This window comes from Lucilia sericata, unplaced genomic scaffold, assembly GCF_015586225.1.
Source record: "Lucilia sericata isolate MDLA Ls3-8-SP2 unplaced genomic scaffold, ASM1558622v1 Contig001452F_arrow, whole genome shotgun sequence".
NCBI classification, from domain to species: domain Eukaryota; kingdom Metazoa; phylum Arthropoda; class Insecta; order Diptera; family Calliphoridae; genus Lucilia; species Lucilia sericata.
The window spans coordinates 70,457-96,346 of NW_023995382.1; the positions used below are offsets into that span (position 1 = coordinate 70,457).

The window sequence follows — 25,890 nt, forward strand, 5'->3', positions numbered from 1 at the left end:
AATAAATTCGGAATAATAGTACATATTCCTGAACTACAACTGAACTAGAACAGAACTAGAACTGAACTAGAACTGAACTAGAACGGAACTAGAACTGAACTAGAACTGAACTAGAACTGAACTAGAACTGAACTAGAACTGAACTAGAACTGAACTAGAACTGAACTAGAACTGAACTAGAACTGAACTAGAACTGAGCTAGAACTGAACTAGAACTGAATTAGAACTGAACTAGAACTGAATTAGAACTGAACTAGAACTGAACTAGAACTGAACTAGAACTGAACTAGAACTGAACTAGAACTGAACTAGAACTGAACTAGAACTGAACTAGAACTGAACTAGAACTGAACTAGAACTGAACTAGAACTGAACTAGAACTAGAACTGAACTAGAACTAAACTAGAACTAACTAGAACTGTACTAAACTGAACTAGAACTAGAACTGAACTAGAAACTGAACTAGAACTAAACTAGAACTGAACTAGAACTGAACTAGAACTGAACTAGAACTGAACTAGAACTGAACTAGAACTGAACTAGAACTGAACTAGAACTGAACTAGAACTGAACTAGAACTGAACTAGAACTGAACTAGAACTGAACTAGAACTGAACTAGAACTGAACTAGAACTGAACTAGAACTGAACTAGAACTGAACTAAACTGAACTAGAACTGAACTAGAACTGAACTAGAACTGAACTAGAACTGAACTAGAACTGAACTAGAACTGAACTAGAACTGAACTGAACTAGAACTGAACTAGAACTGAACTAGAACTGAACTAGAACTGAACTAGAACTGAACTAGAACTGAACTAGAACTGAACTAGAACTGAACTAGAACTGAACTAGAACTAGAACTAGAACTGAACTAGAACTGAACTAGAACTGAACTAGAACTGAACTAGAACTGAACTAGAACTGAACTAGAACTGAACTAGAACTGAACTAGAACTGAACTAGAACTGAACTAGAACTGAACTAGAACTGAACTAGAACTGAACTAGAACTGAACTAGAACTGAACTAGAACTGAACTAGAACTGAACTAGAACTGAACTAGAACTGAACTAGAACTGAACTAGAACTGAACTACAACTGAACTAGAACTGAACTAGGGCTGAAGATCTTTGTCGTGTTGAATTTTAGAATTCTCTACATTGAAAGTAGGATTAAGGTTCAGCCGCAATCGTTGCAATAAAAAATATGATATGGTCGGAAACTTAAGTTGCTTATTTGTTCGATAACACTACTTAGTTTCTCTTTAACTAACAGTTAAGAAATTCTTTATTAGTGTAGAGCTCAATGATGTCTCATTCTATCGTCTGTATCCATTTTACTTGGATTATTTTATTATATTGCTGACTGGTTGCTCGCTTAAGAGTAAGACATGATTGAACATGTTTGTTAGTCGTTGAGTGTGTGAAAATTTTTAAATTAAATTGTATTAAAAAAAAAATGGAAAAAATAAATAATCAAAAGTTTGTTGTTATTGTTATAGCTGCTTTTTCAACATTATGTCTGCATTTGATTTTTATGCTCAACATCATCTGATAGTGGTGATGGTGGTAGTGGTGGCAATAATGCAAGGATAACAATTAATAAAATGTTGTGTGTGTGAGGGGTTTATATAAAATTTGATTTAAATTTATATTCTGTAGCTAAACATTAGCTAAAAGTTTAATTTTGTTTAAATAATTTTAAAACATATGCGAAACTTCTCTACATTTGATGTTTTATAATACAGGTTGTTAGCATTTTAGCAGAATATCGGGAATAACACATAAAGGTAATGTTTTATGACATTTTTAGCAAAATTTGAATATAATGAAAGCGTTCTAACTGAAATAATCAGGTTTCTAAAAGTTATTGCATAAAAACTCGTAGCATTTAAACAAAAAACATTTTTTTTTGTGACAATTTTACTTTTAATGCAATAATTTAATATTTAAACTATTAAAATTAAATCCAGTTTTTTTTTTTGGAGTAATTTGCATACAACAAAAAAAGCATAAGAGAGATTCTCTTAAGTCCCGAGAGAAATTCCATATAAATAATCCAAGATTCTGGAAACAGATCATCATTCAGTTTTTACCAAACAAACGAATAATACACAACAATTTAAACAAAATGAAATTCTTCATTGTTTTCGCTGCCCTCTTCGCCCTCGCTTTGGCTGCTCCCGCTGAACACCAAGCTGAAATCGTTCACCAAGAATCTGATGTTGAACCTGAGGGTTTCAGATTCCTTACCGAAACCTCTGATGGTACCCATCACGATGCCGAAGGTAAGGTAAAGGATGTTGGCTCTGAACACGAAGCCATCGTTGTTCACGGTTCTTACTCCTGGGTTGATGAAAAGACTGGCGAAAAATTCACCGTTAACTATGTTGCCGATGAAAACGGTTTCCAACCCGAAGGTGCTCATTTGCCCAAACCCGAACATTAAGTGAAAGTATGAAGTGAATTGTTAAATTGTTGTTTAAAATAATTTAATAGTTTATGATTTTTCAAAAAGAAATAAATAAATATGAATTTTAAAATTTTATAAAAATCTTGATTTTTAATTGTTTTAAGTAGCTGAAAAGTTTTTGACGAAAATCTTTGTAGTGAAAAGTCGAAATCGAAAATAAAGGTTTCGAGAACAATATCACAGTTTATACTTATATGGTCAATTTCGTGTCAAGTGACCCAACTCATAAAACCGATTTGGATGAAATTTGCACTAAGGTTAGTGCTATTGTATAGTAGGCCAGACACAGCTCTATCGGCCAAGAACTGCCGGACTTAGAGGGGGTTAAAATTGTAAATTTTGGTCATACAAAGTTTTATTCAAATGAGTGTAACTTTTCACCTATTGGTCCTAGCAAAAATTGTTCAAAGGAGTTCAGATAGCTATTTCTTCATTATTTCCAATTTTTTTAATTTAAAAACTTTTTTTAATTTTTTCGGATTAGAGTGTATTCTACATTACTTAATTATTAATAAATACCTAAGGTGAGAGGGTGAGAGGTTATCCAATAAAAAGTTGTCTTAGATCACTATTTAATTACCTTCGATATTAGTTAGTTTGAATGCTTGTTATATCAAGCTCAAAGAAATATACATAGGCCTCCATCGAGCCTGTAGTGCCCTCCTTTAACAGTGTCTCTGGACCTTCAGTCTAACATACTAGAACCCTAAACACTATCCTACCGGTGGCACATTAGACTAATATCCCTTCGATATTGTACTAAAAAACTCTACGGGAAATGGGTTCTATTAGTAGTTTAAGATTCAACCGCTGGTCTACAAAAAATAGAGAAAAGTTTAATAACGTTAGAACCAAAATTTCCGAAATTTCCTGACTAATTGATAAGTAAAGAAAATCTGTCTTCGATGAGAAACTCGTCAAGAAGCTTTTGCGAATCTGTAGACAACACAAAAAACTCTATCAGACTTAGTAAGGGGCAATTTAATCGAAACAATCTTGAAAAGAATATATAGCAGAGTTGATTAAGCTATGTCCGTCTATCTGTCTGTATATCGGTTTTTAAGATCCCAAAATATCTAGAACCAAATCTTGAATAATTCTATAATTTCGAAAATATAAAGATCTAAGAAATTCCAATATCGACTTCAAACTATCCTGGAAACTCAACACCGACTATAGAGCCTAGAAGGCAATGGTAACCTACTACTATCTGTATTAAGATGTTCAGGATAAAATAGGGACTTAGTCCCAACATAGTTCAATAGATGTACATACACAGAGGGAAAATATACACGCCTGATACCAAATTGACACCAAGGACTTTATAATTTTTCAATAACATCCGTTGTCAAAGTATATACATACGTACGACAACACTATGTAATGTTGACAAGGCAACGTTGTCAACATTGCAACAATTCGTTGTCGAAATGTAAATTTTATACACATCCGTTGTCTAAATGTTAACATATCTGCCTTCAGTGCAACAACACTTGTAACGCATTCGGATGTTAGATTTTCTATAATTATTTCTATTTATATGTTAAACATAGCTAACTTCTGAAGAAAACACGATTTCCCCAGATTCTAATATGTATTCTGATTTATGTTATTCTCAGCCGTTGTATAAACAACAAGTGCATTTTCTATAAAAATACACTTTAAATACTTGTTTCTAAAGTATTATCAAAAAATATAATAAATTTTGCCAACCAAGTCACCGAGACATGGTCGATTTTATGCATATTGCAGTTATATAAATTTTTGCTAACCAGTTTTTTTTAATGATTGCATAAATACTTAGAAGAAATGTCTTTAAAAAAACAAGCTTTAACATTTTAGGATTCAATACCAAAGACAATCTTATGATTAAAAATAAAATCCATATAAAAACTCTTAGATTCGTTTAGAACATTATCATTCAGTTTTTACTTTCGAACAGAATAATTCAATACAAAATGAAATTCTTCATTGTTTTCGCTGCTCTCTTCGCCCTTGCTTTGGCTGCTCCCGCTGAACACGGTGCTGAAATCGTCCATCAAGAATCCGATGTTGAACCTGAGGGCTTCAAATTCCTTACTGAAACCTCCGATGGTACCCATCATGATGCCGAAGGCAAAGTAAAGGATGTTGGCTCTGATCACGAAGCCATCGTTGTTCACGGTTCTTACTCCTGGGTTGATGAGAAGACTGGCGAAAAATTCACCGTCAACTATGTTGCCGATGAAAACGGTTTCCAACCCGAAGGTGCTCATTTGCCCAAACCCGAACATTAAGTTGAATTTAATATATTAAAAGACCTTTGAATTTAATAGTATTTTTTGAAAATATATGATGCAATGGAATAATTAAATTTTGTAATGGTTTTATTTATTGAATTATTTTTTTGGAATTATGATGGAGAGGGTTATATTTTGATTACCCCATTGTGCATTTTATAAGATTATCTAGCTGTGCATGTCCGTCTGTCTCTTGAAGGCATGATAGTGTCAAAAGGAAGGAAATTAGCGGAATGAAATTTTCTACATATTTATGTTCTCCGCGGAAAAGGTTTATTTGGTTTAAAGAAGAAGCAATGCTAGACCCCAAGTATATCAAGTATTAAACATTAGGAAACCAACCAAAAACTAATTTTGAAAAAATGTCCACGCGATTATCGTTCATTTAAAACAGAGCAAGGCATTTCCTATGCACGCGTGCCTTTCGGCCGTTACTAAATTTACAACAACGTACTCACTCGTATTAAAAATTCATTCAGTCTCGTTTGAGCGTTCATTGAACGAGGTTGTGTTGTCGCATGTCTGCTAAAGCAGGGATGGACATTATAAAGAGATGTTTATATGTATGTGTAGAGTAGGGTTCTATAAATCGACTTTCGAATAATCGAACAATCGACTTTTTGTCGAAAAAAGTCGAAGTCGATTTTTTTCTTCCAAAAAAGTCGATAACTCGACTATCGTCTGTAAAAAAGTCGAAAAGTCGACTTTGTTACTAAAGTCGAAAAGTCTGAAAGTCGAAAACAGTCGATAAATCGAAAAGTCGAATAAAGTCGAAGAAAGTCGAAAAGTCGTAAAAATTCGAAAAAGTCGGAAAAAGTCGAAAAAAGTCGGAAAAAGTCGAAAAGTCGGAAACTCCAAAATTGTAGAAAAAAGCCAAAAATTTTAAAAAAGTGGAAAAAAGTCAAAAACTCTAAAATAGTCGGAAAAAATCGAAAAAAGTCAAAAAATAGTCGCAAAAAGTCGAAAATAGTCAAAAAGTCGAAAAAATGGTAAAGTCGAAAAAAGTCGGAAAAAGTCGAAAAGTTTATAAAATACTTATAGTCGAAAAGTGTAAAAGTCGACTTTTAATCAAATGAAAAAAAGTCGAAAAATCGACTTTTCATAAAATGCCAAAAGTCGAAAAGTCGACTTTTAACTAAATGGAAAAAGTCGAAAAGTCGACTTTTCGTTTCAACTATAGAACCCTAGTGTAGAGATCTTGTCATTATTTTAACAATCGGGGTGTACTAGTATTAATACTTTGTTGATATTCAATATGAAGATTACAAGAAACTGTGTTATGATGGAGTATATAAACTGATGAAGCTTCTCCTTAACTTGGAGGTCTTTTAATTCCTACGATCGTAGAGCGTGATACATACTCAATCATGCTAGAGGCTTGTACCAAGATTTACATAGTCTGTGATCTTTTTAGATCGGAGCATTCACGAGAAAAGTGTTTTATCTTCTTCGCCAAAAACAAATTATGTAGTTCTTTTTAGGTGGGTAGAAAATAGGATCAGACATGCGTCCTATAATATTAGGATCTAGTAGGTATGTCTCTAAGAATCTTAACAAATGTCGAAGGCAAAGAAAATCAAGTTCCCTTTCAGTGAATGATAGGACCAGACCATCGTAAGCTAATTGAATAGCGATTTTTCTTCGATCGTACACAGAGGAAAAAATATACATGCGTGATAACAAATTGACATCAAATGTTTCCCGTTGTCAAGTATATACAAGAACATCTAATGTTGACCACGCAACGTTGTCAACATTGCAACAATTCGTTGTCGCAATCTAAATTTTATGCACATCCGTTGTCTAGAAGTTAACAAACGTGGTAAGCTCACTATTGACAACGGATTTTGAGCTTACCACGTTTGTTACCCTCTGGGTAGCTGATAACTTTCCTTAGGTAATATAAATATCCTTTTGGAAACAATTTCATCCAAGGACGAAAAGCGCATTCGTTGGCAATTTCAAACCCAAATCAATTCGATAGAATTTCGTCGTAGTTGGGATAGGAAATGAATGTGCGAAGCATACTTCTAGAAAAATCCTTCAATTTATAAATAATATAAAAACAACAATTCAATTTAATTATTCTATTTCATTTATTTTCAAAATAAAAACCTATTAAATTATTTAACAAAACAATTCAACTTCCGCCGGATTTATTATCACACAAACACTTAATGTTCGGGTTTAGGCAAATGAGCACCTTCGGGTTGGAAACCGTTTTCATCGGCAACATAGTTAACGGTGAATTTTTCGCCAGTCTTCTCATCAACCCAGGAGTAAGAACCATGAACAACGATGGCTTCATGATCAGAACCAACATCCTTTACTTTGCCTTCAGCATCATGATGGGTACCATCGGAGGTTTCGGTAAGGAATCTGAAGCCCTCAGGTTCAACATCAGATTCTTGATGGACGATTTCAGCACCATGTTCAGCGGGAGCAGCCAAAGCGAGGGCAAAGAGGGCAGCGAAAACAATGAAGATTTTCATTTTGTATTGAATTATTCTGTTCGAAAGTAAAAACTGAATTATAACTTTCTCTCATAAGCTTAAAGCTTTTATAGATCTATTTTGGGCTTGTTTTTTTTTTTTTTTTGGTGGGTATTGCATAGCAAAATGTTAAAGTTTATTTTTCTTAAAGAAATTTGTTTAAAGTATTTATGCACATTAATAAAATAAAAACTGGATTTTATTTTTATATTTTAAAATATAGAATTATTGCATGGAAAATAAATCACTGAAATTGCACAGTGGAACCGGATAGTAAAGATAATGTAGTAAATTTAGATAATTTAAATGATTTGGTAAAGGGTTTCTCAACATTTTATGCTGTTCGACCAAGAGTAAATCAACATGTAAAAGACTAAAGTCTAACGTCCAGGTTGACCTTGATATATCAAAGTACTCTTCGTAAGCGACAGCCAATACAGTTTTCACTTTCCTTAGCATAGGTAACTGAGAGCGAGGACAGTCATCTCTTCATTGTACTCTAAGTAAATTGTGATTTGTTTTATATACTGTAAAATTTAACTGTACAAATCAAAATTTTGCATGAATTTTGCATTACCCTGTAAAATCTGTTTTCATATAGAAAAGAGTTTCGTTATTTCAAAGATGTTTATGATCACAAATCATGTTGCATTTTTTCATAATATTAAAATTTTTGGGATCAAATTTTCAATATAAAAACTCTGATGATTCGTTAGTGAAATCATTATTCAGTTTTTACTCTCGAACGGAATAACACAACAATTCAAACAAAATGAAATTCTTAATTGTTTTCGTTGCTCTCTTCGCCCTCGCTTTTGCTGCTGAACAACATGCCGAAATCGTTCACCAAGAATCTGATGTTGAACCTGAGGGCTTCAGATTTCTTACCGAAACCTCCGATGGTACCCATCATGATGCCGAAGGTAAAGTAAAGGATGTTGGTACAGAACACGAAGCCATTGCTGTTCACGGTTCTTATTCGTGGGTTGATGAGAAGACTGGCGAAAAATTCACCGTCAATTATGTTGCTGATGAAAATGGTTTCCAACCTGAAGGTGCTCATTTGCCCCAACCTCAACATTAAGTTGAATTGTTTTGTTAAATAAATTAATAGTTTGATTTTGGAAATAAATTAAATGGAATAATTAATTCTATTTATTCGTTTTGTTATTGAAAGTATTTTGTCCAACTTTGAAAGTTTCGATTGGGAGATCAAAGGTTTTTAGTTGATACTGAGGACATCAGAGTGGTTTGATCATTATAAATTTGTTAAGAAGTCTTTCATAACACAAGCCACAATGATAAAGCTTTTTAGAAATAATTTATCTAAATCTCAGTATTATTTGGTGTGCCGATTCCGAAGATGCCAATATATAAGTGGTGTCATATACCTATTTTCCACATCTTCTTCTTTTTTAAGCCGTCATGACTATATATTTGAACATGATATGGAACAGCTGATATCAGATTCTGTTTCAACAGCTAAAAATCATTCAAATTGGTTTTAAAAAAGTTTCTTACAAACCTTGATTTCGTTGACCTGCATAATCTATTCGGTAGACATATCGGTTAAGCGATCTAAGCCTCACTATCTCACTGTTAGGGAGAGGTTGTTTATCGTTAGGAAAACGAACATTGTCTAAACAAATCTGTGACAACAAGGAAAAAGTACATAAGTTGCTTTTTGTACTTTTCAGGAAATCAAATTCCTATACAAAACTATAGAATATCTTATTTAAAATGTGAATGAAATTTTTTCTTGTTTTGAACTGATTTTTATAAACAATTGATACAACATAGAGTTGAGTAAACTGATTTCAAATAACTTGAGATATGTACTTTTTCATTTTTGCCACAGAACTTCTCTCAAATCTAAGTCATCCCAAATTATCTAATATTGACTTGTCGAAGTGACATCTAGTCTGACCATTGATAGCTCAAGAGGTCTCCAATATAGGGCTCCTCAGGGATATAAAACATTAGATGAGTACTAAGTACTGAAGAATTTAAATAAATATCTAATGTTCCACTTTTTACCCAGCCTATATTGGTCGGTAAAGGAATTGTTTAAAAAAAATAAAACATTTCAAGGACGGGACCAGGGTTATCCAATATTTATAGATTTTTATGTATAATTCAAATTTTAATGAAATGTACTCAAATCGCACAGATGATGCCAATAAATGAAAACTAATTTTGTAAAATTCAATATTGTCTTAATCATCTTGTTAAGGGGTTCGATAATTACAACCTTGTTGTAGACAATATAATTTTAAAAATCTTATTTTCAGTATTTTTGAAAACTTTTTTTGTAAATGCTTGGAAAACAAATTTCAGATTTTTTGCACTTAAAAATTTCTTAACAACAATCCTTTCATCGGTCTGGATATTAAAATAAAGATTTAATTGTTCTTCATAAAATCCCCAAATTCCTTTAAACTCCCCAAAAAACTTCCATAGAATTTAAATTTACATTAAAATCGTTTGAATTTATTTAATTTGTTCAAAAGCTTCTTTTTTTATTTACAACAACTCATAAAGTATTGTTTTCACTTTAACTGATCACAATCACTTAATGTTCGGGTTTGGGCAAATGAGCACCTTCGGGTTGGAAACCGTTTTCATCAGCAACATAGTTGACGGTGAATTTTTCGCCAGTCTTCTCATCAACCCAGGAGAAAGAACCGTGAACAACGATGGCTTCGTGATCAGTGCCAACATCCTTCAATTTACCATCTTCGTTCTTGACGGTACCATCGGAGGTTTCGAGAGCGAAACTGTAGCTTTCGGGTTGTACATCAGATTCTTGACGAATGATTTCGGCTTGGTGTTCAGCGGGAGCAGCCAATGCGATGGCGAAGAGGGCAGCGAAAACAATGAAGAATTTCATGTTGAATTGTTGTGTTATTCGGTTGTTTGATAAAAACTGAATGATGATTTAATCCCAGAATGTTGCAGTTTTTATATGATTCCAAGTGTCAAAAAAAATAACAAAAAATAAAGCCATAATGATGACAAAATTATGCAAATATTGTGGTATTTGCAAATAGAAAACTGGATGATTTTGCAGGCAAAAATATTAGACAATATTTTTTTTTTAATAATTTTAAGCCATCAAACAAGTAATAGAATTAGATGATTTTAGTTGTTTTTATTTTTCTTCATTTGCCGGTTTTGTGTACAAAATTTATATCTAACTGTTAACTATTGTTTATCTCAAGTTACGAATACTAGATTGAGATGGTGTTAATGATGTCTACAAAAGAATTAAATCAAAAACAAGTTTAAACAGATTTATACTAATCTCTGATGATAACTGAAATGAAGAACTAACGTACACTAAATGAATGCCGTGCACTGTGTCTAAAAAAAGTTTACAGACAAAACTAATAAGTAATAAATCGGACAATAGGTCAGATTTTAGTAGTCTATAGGTCAGTCTTTGAACTACACTGTCGTTCAGACTATACTATATCACGGACTATGGACTAAAGTGTACTCCAGACTATAATCTAGACTATGGTTCAGACTATAAACTAGACTAGACTATAGCTCAGACTATAAACTAGACTGTCAGAGTACAAAGTAGACTATAGTTCAGACTGCACAATAGTTTAGAGTATGATCACACTATATAATATACAATAATCCAGGGACTAGGATTATACCTGTAGACTAGGCTATAGTCCACTCTAAACTATAGATTATTCAGGTTACACACTAGACTATAAATAAACTATACGTCAGACCATAGACTGGATCATAGTCAAAAATATGGACCAAATTACACTATTGCTCAGACTATAGACCAGATTATAGACAATAATATAGGCCAGACTATAGATAAATATATATCTATATATCTATATATATATATATATATATATATATATATATATATATATATATATATATATATATATATATATATATATATATATATATATATATATATATATATATATATATAGATGGATGGATGGATGGATAGATAAATAGATAGCTAGATAGATAGATAGATAGATAGATAGCTGGATAGATAGATAGATAGATAGACAGTAGTAGCTAACGATAGATAGATAGATAGATAGCTAGATAGATAGATAATAGATAGATAGTAGATAGATAGATAGATAGATAGATAGATAAGAAGATAGATAGCTAGATAGATAGATAGATAGCTAGATAGATAGATAGATAGATGTGAGATAGATAGATAGATAGATAGATAGATCGATAGATAAGATAGATAGATAGATAGATAGGATAGATAGATAGATAGATAGATAGAAGATAGATAGCTAGCTCGATAGATAGATAGATAGATAGATAGATAGATCGATAGATAGATAGATAGAGATAGATAGATATGATAGATAGATAGATAGATAGATAGATAGATAGATTAGCTAGATATATAGAGGATAGAATATAAGAATATCGATTAAGACTCTAGACTTTAACTTATGTAAATTATATATTCCTTTATAGTTTTCAACTTCATGCCAAAGTATTATTTTGTTCCACTGTGCCAATTTCTAGTGATTTAAGTGAAAGTAAAAAACTGAACCTATCTATAATAGCGTTCTTATTCTCTTTGACATTTTATTCTTATTTATATTTAATACTTTAACATTCCCAATTAGATCAAACGGTATTAGTTCTCTCTTCTGTTTAGATTTATGGTCGCCCACTGTGTTACTGCTTACTCAATATTTCATTAAAGTTTGTAACAAACACTAACCCTAAACCTGGTTTCTAGTCACTTAAACTCGTATTAGGTTAAATAAATATTCTTTATAGTGGGTGTAATTTTGGCAATAAAATTAATAACGATTACTTAATAATTCTTCATATGAATTAATTAAATTCTAATTTTAATGCAAATCAAAATACAAATATTTCAAGAGTAACGACTTAAAAAACAAACAAAAAAATTCCAATAAAACTCGTTAGCTCACACTAGTAGACATGTTTGACATTTACGCTATTTTATGTCATCAAACAAAAAAATGTTTAGAAATTCTTTTAGCACAGTTAGAACATACACACAAACTTATATTTAATTTAATACTTTTGTTTTATAAAACAAACAAAAAATAAAAATTTCAATTTTTATTTACGTAGGTCAAAAACTGGCTTAAATTATGTGAAATAATAATAAAACTAATATTTAACAAGAAACTGCAAATAATTTAAATTATTTTTGTTCTTGTTTTTAATAATGAACAAAAAAGTAAGAAAAAAGAGTTTGATATGTTCGTGGTGCTATATTATATTTAGCCGGTTTGTTGAGGTTTAGCCGGTTTAGTAGCATTCATCTGTCTATCCATGTATCGACAATTTAATGAACTTTTTTTAATTAAACATTGATTTTTTTGTTTTATAACAAATGAATTTCTAATAACTGCAGTTTAAGTAAAGAATGAGTGTTTTGAGTTTGGTCAAGCGTTTATAACATATTGAAATAATGTGAAATCATTTCAGACTATAGTATACTCTTTAGACCAGGCTATAGTCTACTTTATAGCGCAACCTACTCTGTACTCTGTAATCGACTCAATGTCGATTAATCTACTCTATAGTCCCGACTGTAGTCTACTCTATAGTCCAGACTATAGTCTACTCTATAGTCCAGACTATAGTCTACTCTACAGTCTAGACTATAGTCTACTCTATAGTCCAGACTATAGTCTACTCTATAGTTCAGACTATAGTCTACTCTATAGCCCTGACTATAGTCTACTCTATAGTCTAGACTATAGTCTACACTATAGAGTGTAGACTTTAGTCTAATCTATAGTCTACTCTATAGTCTAGACTATAGAGTATAGTCTATAGTCTAGACTATACAATATATATTCTAGACTATAGTCTACTCTATAGTCCAGAATATAGTCTACTCTATAGTCCAGACTATAGTCTACTCTATAGTCCAGACTATAGTCTACTCTATAGTCCAGACTGTAGTCTACTCTATAGTCCAGACTGTAGTCTACTCTATAGTCCAGACTGTAGTCTACTCTATAGTCCAGACTATAGTCTACTCTATAGTCCAGACTATAGTCTACTCTATAGTCCAGACTATAGTCTACTCTATAGTCCAGACTATAGTCTACTCTATAGTCCAGACTATAGTCTACTCTATAGTCCAGACTATAGTCTACTCTATAGTCCAGACTATAGTCTACTCTATAGTCCAGACTATGGTGTACTCTATAGTCCAGAATATAGTCTACTCTATGGTCCAGTCTATAGTCTACTCTATGGTCCAGTCTATAGTTTTCTCTATAGTCCAGACTATAGTCTACTCTACAGTCTAGACTATAGTCTACTCTACAGTCTAGACTATAGTCTACTCTACAGTCTAGACTATAGTCTACTCTATAGTCTAGACTATAGTCTACTCTACAGTCTAGACTATAGTCTACTCTATAGTCTAGACTTTAGTCTACTCTACAGTCTAGACTATAGTCTACTCTACAGTCTAGACTATAGTCTACTCTACAGTCTAGACTATAGTCTACTCTACAGTCTAGACTATAGTCTACTCTACAGTCTAGACTGTAGTCTACTCTACAGTCCAGACTATAGTCTACTCTATAGTTCTGACTATAATCTACTCTATAGTCCAGACTATTGTCTACTCTATAGTCAAGGCTATAATATATTCTATAGTCCAGACTATAGTCTATTCTATAGCCCAGGCTACAGTCTACTCTATAGTCCAGGTTATAGTCTAATCTATAGTCCAGGCTATACTTTACTCTATAGTTTACTCTATAGTCCATACTATAGTCTACTCTATAGCCTATAGTTTACTCCATAGTCCAGACTATAGTTTACTCCATAGTCCAGACTATAGTCTACTCTATAGTCCAGACTACACTCTTTTATATAGCCCAGATTATAGGCTACTCCTATATTCTCCGATATAGTCCAGACTTTTCCAAGGAACACTACGGCCCATCCTATAATCCATTGGTTGCACTATAGTCCAGGCTTGATTGGTTTTTTGTAGCTTATTTAAAATTCGTTTTGCTTTTGCACTAACATTCTTTCTTTGTTTTAGGAAACATTGCATAATTAGTAACTTGTTGTTGCCTTTTAGCACATCGCTAATTAATTTATATAAAATATTAATATGAATTTTTTCATAAACATATTTATTGATTAGAAATTTATGTAGAACTTTTGCACTTAGCAACCGAAAATTTATAGATTTGTTTTAAAACTATTTTAAATAAATTTAAATGGTAGGGAAAGGGTGGATATGGTGTATTATGAAATTGTGCTCCATTTTGAAATTTAACGATTTATTCACAATTTTCTGTCGAAATAAAATTCATTGAAAATATTGTATAAAAAGAAATTTTTGGGAAAATTTTCTATGAAAACAATTTTTTTTGGAAAATTTTTTATTAAAAGGAAATTTTTTGAAAATTTTTTATGAAAGGAAATTTTTTGAAAATTTTCTATAAAAAGGAAATTTTTTGAAAATTTTCTGTAAAAAAAGGAAATTTTTTTAAAATTTTCTATAAAAAGGAAATTTTTTGTTGAAAATTTTCTATAAAAAGGAAATTTTTTGAAAATATTCTATAAAACAGGAAATGTTTTGAAAATTTTCTATAAAAAAGGAAATTTTTTGAAAATTTTCTATAAAGAAGGAAATTTTTTGAAAATTTTCTATAAAAAAGGAAATTTTTTTTGAAAATTTTCTATAAAAAAAGGAAATTCTATAAAAAAGGAAATTTTTTGAAAATTTTCTATAAAAAAAGGAAATTTTTTTTGAAAATTTTCTATAAAAAAGGAAATTCTATAAAAAAGGAAATTTTTTGAAAATTTTCTATAAAAAAAGGAATTTTTTTTGAAAATTTTCTATAAAAAAGGAAATTTTTTAAAAATTTTCTATAAAAAGGAAATTTTTTGAAAATTTTCTATTAAAAAAGGAAATTTTTTGACGACTTATATAGATATGCCGGTAACATTGATTAACCACATAAAAAGCTATTGTTGTACTATTTGATGCAACGCTGCCAAATTTCAGAGTAACCGACTAACACAATTTTAAAATCATTTTAATTAATATAACTGGAAGAATTTTAAACAGAAGATAAGATATTATAAAGTCTAGATTTCAAGATTTCAAGAAATTGAGATAAATTAAAATTTAATAAAAATAAAAATAATTTACTCGTTTTCTTAATAACACATAAATTATAACTGGTTCTAAAAATATTCTCTCATTAATTCCACTAAACTATTGCCCATTATATTTTTATGCACAATTACTTCTTTCTTTTGGTTCTATTGTTTAAACAAACGCAACCAGTTTGTTTTTACGTTTTTAAACAAATAAATAATTTTTTTTTATTTCTAAAATAAATCTCCAGAATTTGAACCTTAACATTTGCATTAAAACAAATTCTCAACATCCCGAGAATCGTATAAAAACTAATAGGTTTTTGAACGAAAACCATCATTCAGTCTGTGTTCAACAAACGAATAATATCAATAAACAAAATGAAATTCATCATTGTATTCGCTGCCCTCTTCGCCATCGCTTTGGCTGCTCCTGCTGAACACGGTGCTGAGATCGTCCATCAAGAATCTGAGGTTTTGCCTGAGAGCTTCAAATTCCTTACCGAAACCTCCGATGGTAACCACCATGATGCCGAAGGTCAATTGTTGAATGTTGGCTCTGATCACGAATCCCTCGCTGTTCATGGTTCTTTCTCCTGGGTTGATGAGAAGACTGGCGAAAAATTCACCGTCAACTATGTTGCCGATGAAAACGGTTTCCAACCCGAAGGTGCTCATTTGCCCAAACCCGAACATTAAGTGTTTGACTGAAAATAATTTCAACGAAAGTTGAATTGTTTTGTTAAATAATTTAATAGGTTTTTATTTTGAAAATAAATGGAATTTAATAATTAAATTTTATGTGTTTTTAATTTATTTAAAATTAAACAATACGGCTTGAGGATTACGAGAATCCACGATTCAATCCTTATGAGTCATCAAAGGTGCCAAGCATTAAAAAAAGTATAATTGGGATTAGAAGATAAATCGCTCGATGATATCTTGTGAACTTTTTTTATGGAATAATGTGGATACTTGCTACAACAAGTAATTGTTTATGTATTTGCACTGAAATCTTTCTGTGAGAGAATTTGGGACCTAGTTTAAAGCATTAAAACGATATCTTTATTTCACAATTTGTTCTTCTTGTTAATTAAAACATTAAAGATTTTATTTAAAACATATAAATTCAATTTTATTATTTCTATAATTTTGGCCGGATGACTAAGATTTTTGATTATCACACACTCACATACTTACAACTTACCTTTTCCACCGATACCAATTCCACAATTCTTTTGTATCGTTAAGGAATTTGCACATATAAATTATATATTTCTTCTTTTTTTTATTTATCTTAATGATGATGTGGCAGTGCTTTTAATTTCATCCTTAATAATGTTGCTCTGTCTCTCTGTCAGAATTCATTCTGTGACAGGGATGGAAAATTATGTACTATTTAACATTTTTTCAGTACTTTTATATACCGAATATACTGATCCATAGAATAGTACGTGAAGTAATTCTTAGACTAGTGTACAGACTAACCCACAACCTCCACAATAGATTGGCCAATAGAATAATCAATAGACTAGCCAATACTCAAACAACTACTTAGTCCATACACCAGCAAATAATGGCCAATAAAACAGACCAGTCAATACATTCAATAGACTAGTCCATAGTATAGTCAAATGTCTAGTCCAAAGACCAGCCAATTGACTAGTCCGTTTATCAGTCCATAGAGTAAGTAGTCTAGACTAGTAAATAGACTTAGTCCACCCTATAGAATAGCCAATAGTCCAGTCTACAGTCCATACTATTTATAAGTCTATAGATTAGCCTATAGTCTAGCCTATAGAATAGCCACTAGTCGAGTCTACAGTCAAAACTATAGATAAGTCTATAGTTTTGACTGTAGTCCAGATTATAGATAAGACTTTTGATAAGTCTATAGTTAAGACTATAAACTGATCTATAGTTAAGACTATAAACTGATATATAGTCCAGACTATAGACTGATCTATAATTCACACTATAGACTGATCTATAATCCAGACTATATACTGATCTATAGTCCAGACTATAGACTGATCTATAGTCCAGACTATAGACTGTTATATAGTCTAGACTATAGACTGATCTATAGTCCAGACTATAGACTGATCTATAGTCCAGACTATAGACTGATCTATAGTCCAGACTATAGACTGATCTATAGTCCAGACTATAGACTGATCTATAGTCCAGACTATAGACTGATCTATAGTCCAGACTATAGACTGATCTATAGTCCAGACTATAGACTGATCTATAGTCCAGACTATAGACTGATCTATAGTCCAGACTATAGACTGATCTATAGTCCAGACTATAGACTGATCTATAGTCCAGACTATAGACTGATCTATAGTCCAGACTATAGACTGATAGTCCAGACTATAGACTGATCTATAGTCCAGACTATTGACTAATATATAGCCCAGACTATAGACTAATTTATAGCCTAGGCTATAGACTAATCTAAGACTATAGACAGATCTATAGTCCAGACTATAGATTGATCTATAGTCCAGGCTATAGATTGATATATAGTCCAGACTATTGACTGATCTATAGTCCAAACTGTAGACTATGAACTGATTAATATTCTATACTATAGACAGGTCTATAGTCCAGACTACATACTGATCTGGATTGGTCCAGAGATTAATCTATAGAATAGTCAATACAATAGTCCGTAAAATATTCCATAGAATACTCAATAGACTTCTAAGTGGAAAAGTAATTTAGATCTTTAATTCCCAAGTAGTACTATTTTGGAGAAGTAAGTACGATGTCAAAATTCCAAATTACCTGTTCTGTGAAATGTTGTGTGAATGAGTGTTAAACCTTTTTTCAGTTGACTCGTATTCATTTGGTTTATTAAATATTCCTGTTTTTTTTTTTTTGGGCAAAAGGTATTTTGTTAGATATTTAAGTTTTGTCTTAAAACTTTGTAGTAATTTATTGAATGTGGACAGTGGAATTGAAGTACATTTAACATTAACATTGACGATTCCTAGGTTTATATGACATTCTTAGATTTATCAACCATCCTGTTATAAACATAGACCCGGTCAATACGTTTCTCGAACGCTGAAGCCTTATAGTCATTAAGATTTAAAAGCAACAGCTTCATTTCAAAATGTTGAAACTGCTTAACAAGTAAGATCCATTAGTCTACATTTTTTTCGAGTACAACTTTGTCTAAACTCACTCCTTATTGGAATTGTTATCAATGGGTTTAGTGAAATATTTTACGTGTGTTAATAATTTTAATGTTGTTTATTCCTACAGATCCATACAACTTCTGTATATGTAAATTTATAAGTATATTGGTATGTGATATGTATTTAGAAATTAACATACAAACAAATATATTTTACACTTATACCTATACACATTTATATGTATACAAATATATTTTGCTGATTTATGATTTCCTTAGTTAAACGTACAATTTAGTAGAAATTTAGACATTTTCGTAAGAAAATTTAATTACTTCTACACACACAAACAAATTAATACTTATATACATACACATAATACCTTCGTATTTCGTATGAATATTCATTTGTAGATATAAATATGTATGTATGAGTGTGAGTACGTATGTGAACATTATTTATCCGGTGACTCAGTTTATATTGTGGGATTTTATCATCAAATATATCTTTTCTACTCTATATAACTGTGTTAACTGCATATACCTTCATAAATTATTTTATAAAATACATAAATGACATTTAAACTAGACCCTTTTTAAAAATCGATCGATATTTTATTTTTTTTCTTATTTGGAACAATTTCAAATAAGTTTGGCACGATTTATGAAATGACGAAGATTTTGTTTTATGAATGAAATTTATTCTTTGCTAAATGACTGAAAAAGGAAATTCCAATTAAATGTGTCGTAAAACTATCATCATAGGAATATGACATAAGCTGTGAAATATTTAATAACCAAGCAAAAACTTAATAATAGCTTTCATCACTTACCTATTAATATACTTTTCAATGACTACTATTACATATTGTTCAGATTGTGGTAACTACTTGTCTTTCATGTCATCACCTTGTTAAACTAATGACTTAATGAAAGTTTTTGCTGGGATGTTTTTGAAGGTTATGGAAAAAATAAGATGTGATAAATAAGATATCAACATCTATTTATAAACTATTTTTTATTCAATTTTCAATTGAAAATTTTCAACAAATTTTTTATATAAAGACAAATTTTGGTAAATTTTCTATTTAGAGGAAATTTTTTACAAAATCTCCATTTATTGATAGAAAATGTTCCTTTTTAGGGGAAATTAAAAAACTCAGAAATGTTTAATTATAGGAAATTTCATTCAATTCCCTATTTAAGGAAAATTTTTTATAAATTTCCCAATTTTTTTATAGGAGTTTATAAAAGGAGGTTCATTTTTGGAGGAAGAGTCAAAAGAATAAGCGGACAGTTGTCTGGTACTTTTTTCAAATTCGGCCCCTTTAGGGAATAAACGGGTAAAAACTGTAATTTTGGTACTTGGGTAAAAACTGCATTTTATACATTTAAAAAATAAGCGGACAGGTGTTTTTTAAATTCGGCCTCTTTAGGGAATAAACGGATAAAAACAGTATTTTGGTACTTTTTTTGCATGTACATATCTTTATAGAACATTCAACAAATATTACTTAACGAAAAAATAAAAATACAAATTTAGTACTTTTCGGATATTCGGACATTTAAGGGGTGAAAATTGTACCTATTTTTGGTACTTTTTTCATAAAACATAGCTTTTTGGTTTATTACTTTATATGTACATAATAACGGGCTCCCACTACTACGATGTCGTAACTTTTTGGTACTGATTTTATATTTCGTTAATGGGAAGGAAAAAAGTACCAAAAAGGAGTAAAAACGGGAAATTTGGTTTTATTCAAACACAATAATCCGATTTAGATAAAATTTTTAGACTTAGAAACACTAAATATGCTAATGGGTGTGTTATTTGGAACCCCGGCAAACAAATGATATTTTTAGGTACTTTTTCATTCTGATATTGAATTCGAAACATGAAATAATAATAAAGGGACTTTTTGGTACTTTTTCGTTCTACACAGGTATTTTTTTCAGTTTTCTTTAAAATTAAAGCATGTAAAGTCCGGAGTAAATGAGAATCTATAAAAGAAAACTTTTTGGTACTTTTTCGTTGTTCGACTGGTACTTTTTAGAGTTTTCTATTAATTCGAACCTTGAAACATGAAAAAAAAAAATTATAAAAGGGGACTTTTTTAGTGCTTTAACGTACTTCGACTGGTACTTTTTGAGTATTTTTTTAATAAAACTAAAACTAGAAACATAAAAATAAACATGTAGAGCGCTGAGTAAATAAAAATATATAAAAGGTACTTTTTCGTTCTTCGTCTGGTACTTTTTGAATTTTTGTATAATATTGAACCTAGAAACATGAAGTTAAGCAAATACAGTCCAGATTAAGTAATAACCTATAACAAGGGACAATTTAGTACTTTTTCTTTATTCAAAAGGTACTTTTTGAATTTTCTATTATATTAAACCTAGAAACATGAAAGAAAGCACGGAGTAAGTGAGAACATATAAAAAAGGACTTTCTTGTACTTTTTCTTCCTTCAAAAAGTACTTTTTGTGTTTTTTAAAATATTGATATTAGAAACATGAAATTAAGCAGGTGGTAATTTTTCGTTCTTCAACTGGTACTTTTTGAGTTTTTTATAATATTGAACTTAGGTTTATGAAATTAAATAAAACTGGTCTTTTGGTACTTTAAGAGTTCTCTTGGTACTTTTTCTTACTTCAACAATAATAATACATATTAAGTTTATTCCATTACGATTAGGGTAGCGAAGCACACGGGGTATAGCAAGTTTTTAATAAATTTCTTATTTATTTGGAATTTCCTTAAACAAATTTTAAGGCAAATTGTTGAAAAATTTTCTTTTAAAGGAAAATTTTCGTTAATTTCATTATATCGGAGGCATTTTATAAAAAATTCAAAAAAATCCTTTTTTGAGGAAATTTTAAAAATGTTCCTTTTAAGCGAAAATTTTTCAAAAAAAAATCTTTTTTGAAAAAATTTTCCAAAATTTTCGGGTTTGGAGAAAATGACAATCAATTTTCTATTAAGAAGATTTTTAATAAATTCCCTATCAAGAGGAAATTTCCAATTTGCTACAAATGTTTAATAAAATATTCTCATTTAAAGGATTTTTTTTCAACATATTCTTTTTTTTAAAAAACATTTTCGAATAAATTTCTATAATTTAATCATTTAATAGTTTGACATAATGCTTTTTGTAAAAAAAATTTTGCTTAAATTAAATAATTTTGAAACAAAAAATTTTGGTTTTGCACAAGAACTTGTACAATTCTAAAAAAATGCATTAATAACGTTAAATACTCACATTTATTTCAAACATAAAAAAATTGTATAAAATATCCATTTTATTCATGTTGGCAATTGGCACTTTGGCTCGATTAAGGAATTTTCATATTTTAACTTTTTAATAAAATAATTGAATTTTCGTACCACAAACAATGATAAGAAAACATGAATAAAAAGAAGTTAAACCTAAAAATAAAATTGAAAACGAAAGAATATTTTATAAGGACTAAAACGAATCGAATAATACCCGATGTTGAACGAAAAACTTTTATTTTTGAGATTTTTCATTTAAATGGTAGTACCCACAAAGGAAGTGTTAAGAAGATCTAAAACCAAAGTTTTAATATGTTTCAAACCTCAAGACAAATCCAATATGCGGCCTAAACTTTATCTTACTTTTTAAACGTAAAAATACACTCAAAAGAAAACAAAAGAATGGAAAAACAGCCAAAGAGTTTCACATAAATCTAAATATACCCAAGAGGATGTGATCAAACACGTAGGAACGTGTAACATCGAACTACCTTTTGTGGATTTGTGACGTTATTAAAGTTTTTTTTTTTTGAACAAAAACGTAGTCAAATTGTACATTGAAACGAGGAAACGAGAGTAGTTGTACTTATGAATGTACATTCTACCAAGGTAAAAGGTATGAATGCTTAAAAGTATATGTGTGTGTGTGTTTGTCAGTATATATTGGTATTTTTGTATAAAAATTCTGAGAAATCTTGTGATCTTATAACATCTCACACACAATTTAGGTTTCCTCTTTATGATACTGATGATGCATGCATTCATGTTTCTTTCTTTATTTCTTTCATTTGGGGTTTTTTTATTCATATTATTGTTGTCGTTGTTTTTTTGGAGCTCCGAATCAACTGAATCCAATGGCTGTTGCTGCAAGTACTTGCTCACATACATACACACTGGAAAAACATGCAACTTGAATGTACAATTGTACGAGTATGAATGTATTCCGTAACCAAAAAAAAAAAAAAACAAAAAAAGAATACGAAAGAGTTCAGTGCTTATAAAAGCTCATTCAATAATAAACAGTCAAAAGTTTTCTGAAAGAAGATGAAAATGGGGGGAATCAAAACCAACAACACCAACAATAACATCAAATAAAATACAATTACATACATACACCATCGCACACACACACTAACTACACACTCAAAGACACACAAAAATCCATTACAAATGCAAAATTTTTTCAAAAAGGTTTTGTACCCTGTTCTGCACCGAGTTGTGCTTAAAAGGAAATAAACCTCAAAATACAAAAACACACATATACACATGCACGAATATGTACTCACATACATAGTTGGTTCCAAACTCCACATAGTGGAGGGTACAGTAATGCCGAAAATCTGAACTCTATATTTTTCTATATTTAGTTCAGTCGGTGGGCAAGTGTTCTTTAAGCCTGTTAGATGGAGATCGCTGGCTCGATTTGCATATTAGATAAATAGATAGATAGATAGATAGATAGATAGATAGATAGATAGATAGATAGATAGATAGATAGATAGATAGATAGATAGATAGATAGATAGATAGATAGATAGATAGATAGATAGATAGATAGATAGATAGATAGATAGATAGATAGATAGATAGATAGATAGATAGGGATAGATAGACAGAGAGATAGAGAGATAGATAGATAGATAGATAGATAGATAGATAGATAGATAGATAGATAGATAGATAGATAGATAGATAGATAGATAGATAGATAGATAGATAGATAGATAGATAGATAGATAGATAGATAGATAGATAGATAGATAGATAGATAGATAGATAGATAGATAGATAGATAGATAGATAGATAGATAGATAGATAGATAGATAGAGATAGATAGATAGATAGATAGATAGATAGATAGATAGATAGATAGATAGATAGATAGATAGATAGATAGATAGAGATAGATAGATAGATAGATAGATAGATAGATAGATAGATAGATAGATAGATAGATAGATAGATAGAGAGATAGATAGATAGATAGATAGATAGATAGATAGATAGATAGATAGATAGATAGATAGATAGATAGAGATAGATAGATGATAGATAGATAGATAGATAGATAGATAGATAGATAGATAGATAGATAAGATAGATAGATAGATAGATAGATCGATAGATAGATAGATAGATAGATAGATAGATAGATAGATAGATAGATAGATAGATAGATAGATAGATAGATAGATAGATAGATAGATAGATAGATAGATAGTAGATAGATAGATAGATAGATAGATAGATAGATAGATAGATAGATAGATAGATAGATAGATAGATAGATAGATAGATAGATAGATAGATAGATAGCTAGATAGATAGATAGATAGATAGATAGATAGATAGATAGTAGATAGATAGATAGATAGATAGATAGATAGATAGATAGATAGATAGATAGATAGATAGATAGATAGATAGATAGATAGATAGATAGATAGATAGAGATAGATAGATAGATAGATAGATAGATAGATAGATAGATAGATAGATAGATAGATAGATAGATAGATAGATAGATAGATAGATAGATAGATAGATAGATAGATAGATAGATAGATAGATAGATAGATAGATAGATAGATAGATAGATAGATAGATAGATAGATAGATAGATAGATAGATAGATAGATAGATAGATAGATAGATAGATAGATAGATAGATAGATAGATAGATAGATAGATAGATAGATAGATAGATAGATAGATAGATAGATAGATAGATAGATAGATAGATAGATAGATAGATAGATAGATAGATAGATAGATAGATAGATAGATAGATAGATAGATAGATAGATAGATAGATAGATAGATAGATAGATAGATAGATAGATAGATAGATAGATAGATAGATAGATAGATAGATAGATAGATAGATAGATAGATAGATAGATAGATAGATAGATAGATAGATAGATAGATAGATAGATAGATAGATAGATAGATAGATAGATAGATAGATAGATAGATAGATAGATAGATAGATAGATAGATAGATAGATAGATAGATAGATAGATAGATAGATAGATAGATAGATAGATAGATAGATAGATAGATAGATAGATAGATAGATAGATAGATAGATAGATAGATAGATAGATAGATAGATAGATAGATAGATAGATAGATAGATAGATAGATAGATAGATAGATAGATAGATAGATAGATAGATAGATAGATAGATAGATAGATAGATAGATAGATAGATAGATAGATAGATAGATAGATAAAAAGATAGATAATTTAAGGGAGACATTTAATAAATTCTCTATTTAAGGGAAATTTTTATTAAATTCCTTTTTTAAGTAATAATTTTTAATAAATTTCCTATTTAGGGACATTTTTTATGAGTTCCCTATTTAAAGGGAATTTTCAACAAATTCCCTATTTAAGAAAAATTTTTAATAAATTCCATATTTTCTTTTTTTCTAAATTCCCTATGAAAGGGACATTTTAAATATATTCCTTATTATGGGGAAATTTTTAATAACTCCCTATTTAAGGGAAATTTCATATGTAAAGAGAATTATTAACAAATTTCCTATTTAGAGTAAATTTTCAATAAATTGCCTAATTAAGGGAAATTTTCAATAAATATCCTATTTGCGGCAATTTTTTTCTTAAATTTCTTATTTAAGCGAATTTTTTAATTATTTTTCGATAAATTTCTTATTTAAAGAAAATTTTAGCAAAATTTCTGTGCAGAGTAAATTTTCAACAAATTTCCCAATTGGAGATATTTTTCAATGAACTACCTAATTGGAGAAAATTTTCAATAAATTTCCCATTAGAAGAAATTTTTGAAAATATTTCCATTTAAAAAGAATTTTTAGTAAATTCTTTATTTATAGAAAATTCCCGTTTTCTATTCTCTTATGCCACTGTACCACATATCAAAAAAATCAACGAACAAACAATAAACTTAAATTTATAAAAAAACTAACTACAAACGAAAAAGCGCATTATATGAAAAAGAAGAAAAGTTGGAATAAAAACACAATCTCAGAAATTCTTGCATATTCGAACAAAAGTAAAAGGTTTTTGATTACAACATTGAAAAAAAAAG

The 25,890-nt window shown here is 30.0% G+C and overlaps 6 protein-coding genes across 6 annotated transcripts; 4 read left to right on the forward strand and 2 right to left on the reverse strand.

The window, feature by feature from the left end:
* The first annotated feature begins 2,043 nt into the window (after positions 1-2,043).
* Positions 2,044-2,555, forward strand: LOC119611445 (larval cuticle protein 65Ab1-like). The gene has a single exon (XM_037967022.1). It carries the CDS (start codon positions 2,133-2,135, stop codon positions 2,448-2,450), a length of 318 nt encoding a protein of 105 aa, XP_037822950.1. The 5' UTR covers positions 2,044-2,132; the 3' UTR covers positions 2,451-2,555.
* A 1,823-nt stretch (positions 2,556-4,378) lies between these two features.
* Positions 4,379-16,183, forward strand: LOC119611441 (larval cuticle protein 65Ab1-like). The gene is made up of 2 exons (XM_037967018.1): positions 4,379-4,745; positions 16,082-16,183. The coding sequence occupies exons 1-2, from the start codon at positions 4,433-4,435 to the stop codon at positions 16,084-16,086; spliced, it is 318 nt and encodes a 105-aa protein (XP_037822946.1). The 5' UTR covers positions 4,379-4,432; the 3' UTR covers positions 16,087-16,183.
* LOC119611443 (larval cuticle protein 65Ab1-like) lies at positions 6,826-7,312 on the reverse strand. The gene has a single exon (XM_037967020.1). It carries the CDS (start codon positions 7,243-7,245, stop codon positions 6,928-6,930), a length of 318 nt encoding a protein of 105 aa, XP_037822948.1. The 5' UTR covers positions 7,246-7,312; the 3' UTR covers positions 6,826-6,927.
* LOC119611444 (larval cuticle protein 65Ab1-like) lies at positions 7,955-8,399 on the forward strand. Its single transcript, XM_037967021.1, has one exon. It carries the CDS (start codon positions 8,018-8,020, stop codon positions 8,327-8,329), a length of 312 nt encoding a protein of 103 aa, XP_037822949.1. The 5' UTR covers positions 7,955-8,017; the 3' UTR covers positions 8,330-8,399.
* Positions 9,714-10,187, reverse strand: LOC119611442 (larval cuticle protein 65Ab1-like). The gene has a single exon (XM_037967019.1). It carries the CDS (start codon positions 10,133-10,135, stop codon positions 9,818-9,820), a length of 318 nt encoding a protein of 105 aa, XP_037822947.1. The 5' UTR covers positions 10,136-10,187; the 3' UTR covers positions 9,714-9,817.
* Positions 15,701-16,183, forward strand: LOC119611440 (larval cuticle protein 65Ab1-like). Its single transcript, XM_037967017.1, has one exon. It carries the CDS (start codon positions 15,769-15,771, stop codon positions 16,084-16,086), a length of 318 nt encoding a protein of 105 aa, XP_037822945.1. The 5' UTR covers positions 15,701-15,768; the 3' UTR covers positions 16,087-16,183.
* Positions 16,184-25,890: the final 9,707 nt, after the last annotated feature.